General features: G+C 48.4%; 1 protein-coding gene across 1 annotated transcript; it reads left to right on the forward strand.

Moving 5' to 3' along the window:
* Positions 1-695: 695 nt before the first annotated feature.
* net1 (neuroepithelial cell transforming 1) lies at positions 696-9,869 on the forward strand. Its single transcript, XM_056275824.1, has 9 exons — positions 696-1,011; positions 4,441-4,548; positions 4,727-4,891; positions 5,563-5,625; positions 5,895-6,068; positions 6,216-6,473; positions 6,796-6,966; positions 7,385-7,571; positions 7,860-9,869. Exons 1-9 carry the CDS (start codon positions 919-921, stop codon positions 8,327-8,329), a joined length of 1,689 nt encoding a protein of 562 aa, XP_056131799.1. The 5' UTR covers positions 696-918; the 3' UTR covers positions 8,330-9,869.
* Positions 9,870-10,798: the final 929 nt, after the last annotated feature.

The following is a 10,798-nucleotide window of genomic DNA, read 5'->3' on the forward strand; positions in this document are numbered from 1 at the left end:
CTAGTTGCTCGCCGTTGGTCCCGTTGGCGATGAGAGAAAATTCGTTTGTAGCCCCCCCTCCCCCCTCCCTTTTCCGGCCCTTCCTGCATACAGAGCGCCGATGGGCACCGGAGATGTTCCGTGGCTCTGAACGTGCAACGTGAGTGCAGTCTGCAGCGCAATGAGCTGTTGTTGTGTGTGTGTTTGTTTTAGAAATGATAGGAAAATAACAGGCTTATCGTAATACGTGTGCGTATTGAACCGGGGAGGGGGGGTGGTGGCGTACCGAACGGGTCGACAACATACCGTGTACCGTTGCATCGCTAATAAGCCCTATCTGTCTCCGGACGTTTAACTTCAGCACGCCCCCCCCCTTTTATTTATCTGCTGCGCACTCGGCGGGCCGGGTACAAGCTTGCACAGAACTTGCACAAAGCCCTTGTGCCGAAGTGTTTATAGTAAACGAGCCTCCTCCGTAACGCCGTTCCAGGATCCTCCCGATTCCCACTACTGTTGTCAGTGTGAGTGAATCAGCAACAGGGCGCATGCCGGTGGTTCCATCACACTTCCAAGTAAACCGATGCTGCTGCTGCTGCCCCTCCTCCTCCAGCAGGAGGGTGGAGGATGTATGGAGCCTTTGGCACCTCCCATCGTCTTTCTTTGGGGGGTATAAAACCCTCCCTCCGTCCCTGCATCCAGCTCAGAACAAAGTTTGTAGAGCGGCTGTGCGAGATTAACCTGTCCCCTCAGGGGAGGAAGAAGAAGAAGAGTAAAGAGGGATCGTACAAGAGCCTCACACCGGTCACTGTCCCGTTTCTCACAAACTTGCTTTTATTTATATTGTTGTTTTTTTTTCACTCTTTTTCATCATTCGTTTGGATTACGCAGAGCTGCCCGGATCAGGATCTAAAGCGGATATTGTGTTTTGTACTGAAAGCTATGGTGGCTTACGATGAACTGGGTAGCTTGGTGCCTATCAAACGGACTCTGCAAGTGATAGACCACCAGAACCAAGCAAACAAGGAGTCAGAGGTGAGATGCAAGCGGAAGTCTCAGGTTTTTTGTTTCTTTGCAGTTTTGCGTGGCCGGATCTCTCGTAGGTGAGGTCGCATCTCGTTAGACCTGCGTGAATCAGTGCCTAGCCTTGCTCTTATGTCACCTGAACACAAAGGGTGTGTGTGTGTGTGTTGGTGTGTACTTGTGTGCATACCTTTTTATGAGTTGAAACTTTGTACTGTGTGTTGTCCAGTTGTAAAAAAAAAAAAAAACAACTCTCAGGTGACCTGGTGGAGTTAATCACTGGAGGTCATTGTTCTCTATTCACTTTGACATTTAGTGTATTCAGAATACCTTCTGTCTGTTTGTGTGTGTGTGTGTGTGTGTGTTACCCGGCTCTGTTAACCTGTTAAGTCAGTGAAACTTCAGTCTGTCTGTCTTGCTGGTGGGTCAGTACAGATGAGGTATGAAAGAAGCTGAAAAGTAAAACCACAAACTACCACCAGCAAACAGCAGGACAACACAACCAGGAATACTGGGCTGTGCGTGCGTGTGTGTGCGTGTGTGTGTGTGTGTCTGGGTCTGGGTCTGGGAACATTTGAGGCAGATCTGGAATCTGAGTGCATTTATGATAATGATCCTTCCAAATGGATCTCGGGTCTGACGGCCCCGGGGGCAGCGCGGCTCAGTTCGGCGGTCTCTTTCCAGGTGGGGGAGCCGCTCTCACAGCAGCCTGAAAGCATTCCTTCACCTGCAGACACAATTAAAGGGATGGGGCGCTTTAATCCAGGTGTGCTTCCTGTTCTGCTCCGCTCCCCCCCGGTTCCCACCGTAGGCATTCAAAAAAAAAAAAGAAGAGAAGTTTCATCCGCTTGCTTCTCTAACCTAGCTGTGGGCATCCACCCTTTCCTCATTTTTGTGGTGGCTGTGGTTCCGTTTTCAAGTGCAGATTTTCAGCAACACTTATGATAAAGGAGAAGTGGAAAAAGGCGATTTGTGAATCGTGAAGTGAGCCTTTCCACTACAGTCTCCGGTGATTTTGGTTTCCCGTGTTGCTCAATGTGCCCCTGTGAAGTTTTTAACCACCTCCCGACTCCCCGATGACCTCAGCTCAGTTTATTTGCGTTGCGGCCGCTCGGTCACCCCCCCCCCCCCGCCAGCGGCACTGTAATGGAAGAGAGGGCCGGGGCCGGGGGTATTAACTAACCGCACGCACACAGGGGGTTACATCAGAGAAAAGCAGGGGCCCCGAAGGAGAGCTTTGGAGAAGGAGGAAAAAAAATGGAAATCCCTTGAAGTTTAAAGGCCTTGTAATCCTGGATTTGGAGCTGCAGAACTACACTGCACATGTACTGTGCACATGTACACCCAAAACGTGAGTTAGTGGTGTGCGTTTGGGGATGGGGGGGGGGGTTGTTCCATAGATGATGGCTATCCCCGCCAGCATTACAAACCCCGGAAACGGCCGGTTTCCTGAAGCGAGTGAAGCTGAAAGCTACTCGTGGGGCGTTTGGAGGGCTCTAAACTACCAGGAATAGAAACTCTCTCTCTTTCGCTCGCTCTCCCTCTGCCCCGCCTGTCTGTCTGCAGTGTTGCACTTTCCAGTGGATAGAAAACTGGTCGTATACAAAGAGTGAGACTAGTGTCTCTTTGTTATTGGAAGGCCAGTCCCCGGCACACAGGAAAGGCAACAAAGGGCGGCACACGTTTCCAATATTGACTTTGAGAGCCCCCCCCCCCAAAAAAAAAAACCTCATTTGAAACCAACAAAATCCTGTTTTCCCCTTCTCTCTCTGTCTTTCTCCTCTGCTCTCTCTCTCTCTTTGTCTGTGGAGTTTGATAGGCTCACACACTTGAGTGTGTGTAGCCAGACTGTTGTGAAACTCTCGTTCAGATTTGACCGGAGACGTTCTGTCAGTTAGTGGGATTCCTGCGCTGACCACGGCTCATGTAGACCGCCGACTGCGGTCGCTCTTATTAAACTGGCCCGTAGAGGGTTTGGTGAGCTCTCTGGGCCGACAGGTCCGGGGCAGAGACGGACCGTGACTTCTGACCGCAGCCGCGGCGTCCACACTGAGTGGATCTGTTCCACAGCTGATGCGTCTGTGGGGCCCAGAGCCTGAAAGGCCACTCTGTTTCCCAGTTTTTTTTTTTTTTTTTTGCTGAAGCGAGGCAAAAAGAAAAAAAAAGAAAGCCCATCAGGCCTGAGTCAGGAGAAAACACAAGCAGCCTGTAACACTGGGTCTGCCCTCAAACACAGCACACACACACACACACACACACACATATACATACTCATTGGTGCTTCAGTGTACAGTGTTAAATGCACTGTCCCAACCACTCCACACACACACACACTCTCAAAAAAAACATCTTTGTAAATGTTAATTGCAGCTGCTGCTGTCTCTCCTTGTCAGGTTTTTTTTTTTTTTCTCCCGAAGAACCTCTGCGGTCTGAAATCACCTCCTCAGATCTGCAGCTCTTTGGTTTCTCTGTTGCCGTTGGATCGATTCCAAGCAGCGCTCGCTCTCCCGGAGGCGCGACCAGGCGGGGAGTGGGGAAGGGGAGGGGGAGAGTATCACCTGGCCCAGGTGTGATGCTGCTCTCACGCAAGGCTCCCCACCACAGAGGGCTTGTACCGACACGCAGCCAGAAACCCCCAAACCCACAACAACCCCCAGCATGTATAAACAGTCGGGAAAATGGGCGAACAGATTCACTGTGTTTTTATGACCATTGCAACACACACACATTACTCCCACTGGTGGTCTGTTTAAAGTGGCACAGTGCCTTACTGTCCCATACTGCTTTCTCTCTCCTAGAGAGCGAGACTTAAAAGCGCTGAGGCAATAAGGAAGCGTTTATCTCCCACCGTTTGATTGATAGAGCAGACCCTCTCATGGAGGGGTGTGCTGTTTTTCAAGAGGTTGTATAGCTAAGTGGTGTGTTGGGGGGTTTGGGGGTGAGATAGTCGCTGCAGAACAGCTGAGAACAGGGTCTCGTGCATTCCTGGCATGCCTCCAGGCCCCTTCCCCTCCAAACCGTCAGAGAGGGTCTTTGTGCTCTGCAACTCCTCACATGATGAAGCCAACAGCTGCTTCCTACACCTCCTCCCCACCGAACCCCCCCCCCCCTCTCTGTCTGTCTGCTGGTCCGCCAGTCTGTCTGCGGCCTAGCCTCGGCTCCAGCTCCTCCTGTTTCCCAGCCCTGAGAAGTGGGGAGCGGATCCATCCGATAATAAAGATTTATGATTCCGCACATGATGAATTTCATCATGAGGGAGTTGGGGAGGGGGTTCCATTTCTCACCGTCCCCTTCGGAAAACCCTGGCTTCTCAGACCGTCTCAAACCGTTTAGTTCCAGATTTGCCACATTGGACGTTTCACGTGCTAGATTAATTTGATGCAGGATATGACGAAATGCATGACTAATCTCTCCTTCCTCTCTATCTTTCTCTCTACCCAGGAACCCAGCAGCAAACGTGTCCGTCCGCTCGGCAGGGTGACGTCGCTAGCCAGCCTCATCTCTCCGGTAAAGAGCGGGGCCGTCCGGCGCTTCGGCCAGACCATCCAGGTGAGCCTTATGTAAACCTCCAGAACCGAAGTTTACTGGACAGAGGTGGAACTCTCAGCGCATCCACACACACACCACAGCACGTTTCCCAACACACTCCACCGAATCCTCAATGTCTCGCCCTGGCACCCTCCCATTGCATGACGATTAATGCCGGCTCCCTGTTTCCTGTCGGCAGGCCTCCTTCCGGGGCGATGGCAAGTCGCCGGGCGTGCCCCAGAAGCCCTGCAACAAGGCAGCGGCCCCCACGCCACCCAAGCGGAGGAACAGCACGCTGTGGTCGGAGACACTAGATGTACATCAGAAGGGAACCTTCTCCACCAAAGAGATCAAGAGGCAGGAGGTGAGCCACAGCAATGCAGCTTCACTCACATAGAAAATCCACATAACAAGGAAATTGCATTGAAAGTATTGCTGATAAAATCAGATCAGAACACGAATGTCAGCTTTAGATCAGAAATCCAGACAGAGCAATGTACCGCTAGTCTGTTGAGTCTTTATTATTAAAACCCAGAGGGCCAGTACATCTGACTCACCCCCAGACTGTTTTTCTCTCTTTTTTTCCTCCGTCTCTCTCCACATCTGCCAGCCAGCCCTTCCAGACTCTGTTAGTTTTACACATCCCTGCGGTATTTGTGCTAACTTAGCTAAGTGCGTCTGAACGCCGTCCCGCTCTCATTGGCCCTTTCATTTCCGAGTCTACGTGAAGCTAGCATAGACGTAACAGGCTAACACGCTAAAGAACCTCTCTGCCCCCACTCTCCATTCCACCCCTACATGTCAGACATCTTAACCAACTGTCAGAAGCCAATAAACAGCACAGTTTAAAACATAGAGGGGGAGTAGACGCAATCAAGCCTGAGGTTGACCTCAGTAATTTGGCTTCAGCGGGCTCTATCTAGTGTAACAGGCACTGTAATAATGTAATAACATCCTGTTCCCTGCTTTTTTTCAGTTGTCTTTCTTTTTTTCTGTAAGAATATGTCTTTAATTTCCTCCCTTCCCCCTATTTAGGCCATATTTGAGCTGTCTCGCGGAGAACAGGACCTGATTGAGGACCTCCAGCTTGCACGCAAGGTTTGTACTTTTAAACTTTTGTGGAGTTCATGTAACGCAAACAGATTAAATCAAAGGGGCTTGGCAGAGCTTACAGCACAGGCAAGCCAGGGACTATATAAAGAATGGAATGCTACCTCTGTCTTTATGTATCGTTGTCTTATTCCAAAGTTATTCTTAGTCCTTCTACCCCCTGATTCCACTGTCTTCACTCTGTGTGTCAACGTGAAATCCGGTTGCCGTGTTGTTTGACTTAATTTCTTGGCTCTGCCAACCCCACTTTTACACAGGCGTACCATGACCCCATGTTGAAGCTGTCCATCATGTCGGAGGAGGAGCTGACCCACATCTTCGGGAACCTGGACGCCTACATCCCCTTACATGAGAACCTGCTGGCCCAGCTGGCCAAAGCCACCGGGCCCGATGGCACCGTGGGGGAGATCGGGCAGATTGTCGTCAGCTGGGTAAGTGGACCAGTCACACATATGAACATTAAAAATCCCTCAATATTTCCAATTTGCAAAAAATCTCAGTTTTTTGTCATGTTTTTTGTACTCCCGGTCCGGTCCACAACGTAATGCTAACTCATTTTCCCACCTCCTATCTTGTAGCTGCCCAGGCTGAATGCCTACAGAGACTACTGCAGCAACCAGCTGGCCGCCAAGGCGCTGTTGGACCAGAAGAAGCAGGACCCACGCGTCCAGGACTTCCTGCAGCGCTGCCTGGAGTCGCCGTTCAGCAGGAAGCTGGACCTGTGGAGCTTCCTGGACATCCCGCGCTCGCGCCTGGTCAAGTATCCTCTGCTGCTGAAAGAGATCCTGAGGCACACGCCGCCAGAGCACCCTGACTCAGCCAGTCTGGAGAAAGCGGTGAGTCCTGGAATGTACACACATATACCTGCAGGTGTCAGATGCAGCTGGTGTTTTTTTTTTAATGCAAATTTTCATCGTCTAATCACACCAGGACACATTAATCTCCTTCGATCCTGACATCAGTAGAAATTTAGCTAAGACCTGCTGGTTTGAATGTGTTCCTGCCAGGACAGGATGAGGAAAGTTTCATCCAGTCCTCAGATGTAACCTCAGTAACTGACAGAACTATGACTGTGTTCGATGTACCTCAACTCCGCTGCCTGAAGCAAATGAATACATTTGATTGATTTAATTTTATTTCTGATTGTTTGGTTTGCAGATCAGCATCATCCAGGATGTGTTGTCAGACATTAACATGAAGAAGGGTGAGTCAGAGTGCCAGTACTACATAGACAAGCTGGAGTATCTGGACGACAGGCAGAGAGACCCGCACCTCGACCAGTGCAAGAGTCTGCTGTGCCACGGAGAGCTGCGCAATAAGAGCGGCACGGTGAGCACAGCGTGCATACAGACACACAAAATAAGACACACACTGGAGTACACACACAAAAACACGTGCTTGCACAAAGACCACCACACACAGACATGCACAAACACACTACACACACACAAAAACAGAGAAGCTTTGGCTGCCTCCACCAACACATGCATTGTGACAAGCCTCACCCATATAAGGCAAGACTTCAGCCATAAACTAGCCCCTTTTTTTCCATTTACCCTCCAGACAAAAGCTATGACTTAATCCTCGGATTTTCTGCTATGATAGCAATCTGCTCTGCTGTCAGTGGGGAATGGAGTGTGTGTGTGTGTGTCTGTGTGAAGACACCAGTCAGGTTATACACAAAATGTTAGCCATCTGATTTTAATCATTTCTTTTGGTCCTTCCTTCCCATCTTTGCTCCCTTCAGAAGCTACACGTGTTCCTGTTCACCGAGGTGTTGGTTCTGACGCGGCCGGTGACCCGGAACGAGCGCCAGTGCTTTCAGGTGTACCGGCAGCCCATCCCAGTCCAGGACCTAGTGCTAGAAGACCTGCAGGACGGTGATGTCCGAATGGGCGGATCCTTCCGGGGCGCCTTTGGCAACGCAGACAAAGGTGAGTCTTAAGCTGCTGACCCCTGGCCTTTCATGAAATGCTGAATGTTTTAAAAGTTAAAATGGCATTCATAGCTCGTATTGTTAAAGATGACTGAAGTACCAAAACATCGTGCACGGAAGAATAAAAGTAAAGTAATCAAGTAAAAGTAATCAAAAGTGTATGATTTCTTGCCGAAGCAAATGATCTTATAACGTTTGCCATGAATTAAAGCTGAGCTGAATTAATTGTTAATAAATAAGTAGTCAATTGATAATGAATTTATTTTTCCCCCACTTGCCTCTGTAGCCAAAAACATCTTCCGGGTGCGCTTCCAAGACCCAAGCCATGGCCAGTCCCACACGCTGCAGGTGAACGACGTCTTCCACAAGCAGCAGTGGCTCAACTGCCTCCGCGGAGCCATCTCCGTCCATCGGCCCCTGCCCGAACCCACCGCCGCGCCCGCCGGGGCCGACGTCCGCTCCAAGCGCCGCCCGTCCTCGGTCTCCGCCATCATCCACATGGAGGAGACGGACGAGAACTGCCCGCAGGCAGCCACTCAGTCTGCTCCCAGCTCACCGTGCGCAGACGAGACCCTCCGCAGCCCCGCTTCATCCGCCTCGTCATCCCCCGCCTCCCGCTCGCCATCCTCGTCATCTTCGACATCATCTTCATCGTCGACGCAGTCTTCCCCGTTGTCGTCTCCAACGTCACACAAAACCAAAAAGGACAAGAGGTCCCTCTGCTCTCTTGGGAAGAGGAAAGAGACGATGGTGTGAAGCTGAGGTGTGGGGAGACAACAGACTCCTCCGGCAGACATTTTGTTATTTTGTTTTGTATATATAAGCATACACACATCTGAAAATGAGGGATGACACAAAGAACAATGAGAGGCCGAGGGTGGCTGATGTCCACCCGCTCCCTCCCTGCTCACTTGGACTTTTCTATTTATGTGCGTGGGTGTGCGTTATAATACATCAGTGTTCTGTGTTACTCTCCCCCATCGGCAGCTATATACCCTTACCCCTCCATACGCCCCCTGTTGGGCCGAGGTGCGCACCACAAAGAAGCAGTATTCTGAAAGGACCCGCGCAGCTTCCGTCAGCTGTAGGAAAGAAAAGTGTGACAAGAGGCAAACAAATTCATACATGTGTGGGATTTATGTTTGTCCATTTTTGTTGAAGAAAGAGGCGGTGTGTCAAGTTTTGTTTACTTTTGGTATTTAAGCATTATTTTACAGTCATTTCTGTTTTGTTTTTTTGTTTTTTTTTGTTTTTGTTTTTTTGGAGTGGGAGGAGATTTAAATTTTACATTTTTATAATCTAAATTTTGCTGTAGCTCTTTTTTAAAGCAGCACTGTTTTAGCTTTTAGCTGAAGTTATTTGAAACGTTATGATAAGTAGAATTGGATAAAGGAGCAAAAGAACAAATGTGAGCAAAAATGATATATAAAAAAACCCTAAAGCTCTTCAGAGTTCTCTGTTAAAGTCTGATTTCTAGAGTACCCGGAAGATAAGTCTTATTTTTGTACATTCCTTTAATGACAGATGTTATGACCCAGCCACTTCGTTTTGCATTTACCGCAGTCAAAAGCTTTACTTTTAAAATCCAATCACAATTCAGATTTATCTATTTTTTTTCTGTTAGAATAAACACATCGCTACGCAGGGCAGCGATGACGAATCATTCAATGTCAAAAAAGAGAGATGATTGTTTTTTTTGGGGTTTTTTTTTTTTTTTATTCGACACAAAGCAAAACCCACTTTGAACTGAGCCATGTTGGTTTAAAAAAAATAATCTAAGAAACTGAAGCTTCAGAAAGAAAGATCACTTTTCAGTGTAGCATCTTGCATGGAGCTTTATATGTTAGCATCATTAGAGGTAGCAGCACTGACTCGCTCTACCGAGGACAAAACCTCAGAGAATAGTCGATGGAAATGAGAAAGTTGTCAGAAGGTTGTCGGAAAGAATGGAAAAGACAGATAAAGCGTGTTTGCTTGAAATGAGAGGGATTTGCTAAAGCATGGTACACAGCCCCACGCAACTTGCTGAACTGCATTCAGTAAGGTGGTGTGTGGTGCCTCGCTTGTGAACGTTGTGTTGTAGGTGTTGGTGACAAGCCAATGAGCATTGGTCAATGGTGAAAGTATGTAGGGGGCGGGAGATGGAAGGCTTCTGTATGTGACAAACGAGACGTAAAGACTGATTGTTGGAAAAAAAAATGGATTGTATAAGAAACGGAAAAGGGCAGCTTCACCGCCTGTATGTAAGTGTTGTAAATGAAAGGACAATAAAGATCTGTGTAAGATTTGCATATGACCTTTGGGTTTACTGTTGTCATTCCCCTCTCCTTGACTGGTTTCAAGAGGTGCACTGAGAAAACTGCTTTATTTTTGGATGCGTGGCAGGAAACCAGCACTTGGACTCACTCGTCTGCAGAATGGCGTCCCCAAATAAAGGGAGGAAAATATATACGGTGATTAATTAGTTTGTTTAAACCCCACCCGTCTTTCCTAAGCATTCATTCCCATGTGGGCGCCAAGAAAAACACGTTTCCATTTTTAGAGTTACGCAGAAGGCTTATCTTGAAATACCCCCATCCCTACGTGTAGCTTGTGTAAAAAAAGGAAAAACGCTTTGTTGACAGAAGGGTTATGCCTCACGAAAGAGCGGGGATCGCTAGCCCGTCTCGTTTTGTGGCGTTTTTTTTAGTTGTAATTTATGACTAAGAAAGTTACTGAGGAGTTGTAACTAAGGAAGATGACTGACCACCAAAATAAAAAGGGATTTCATTCCAACAGAACATTCCAATACTTTTCCTTTCAGGCAGCAGGGTTTTGTTGGACCGGGTTCATTCGGCTCTTTAAATTTGCATCTGCCTGGCGAAATCCCAAATCCGATTTGTGATTTTATAAAGTAAGGGCCTCCTGTCAGCCTCGCAGAGGTGAGAGCATTCCCAAACTATTTGCTCATACTCCCCATGGCTAATGGAGGCCGAACACCAAATAAGCATTTCAGCCCAGTGATTGACTGCAGTACCTAAAGTGTTTTTATGGCAGCAAGGCAACTGGGTGAAATCTGCCCCACAAATTCATACAACAAAAACCACAATGTTGGAAAAGAAACAGACAAGCGGTTCTTGTTGCCTACTGTGCTTCTGCCAGAACAAAATGGACAGTATATCATAAGCCTTTATGTCTGTTCTCAGATAAAAAGCATGAACCGGCCTTCTAACTCACTCGCTCGCA

The sequence above is a fragment of the Lampris incognitus genome, chromosome 3 (genome assembly GCF_029633865.1).
Source record: "Lampris incognitus isolate fLamInc1 chromosome 3, fLamInc1.hap2, whole genome shotgun sequence".
Classification (NCBI taxonomy): domain Eukaryota; kingdom Metazoa; phylum Chordata; class Actinopteri; order Lampriformes; family Lampridae; genus Lampris; species Lampris incognitus.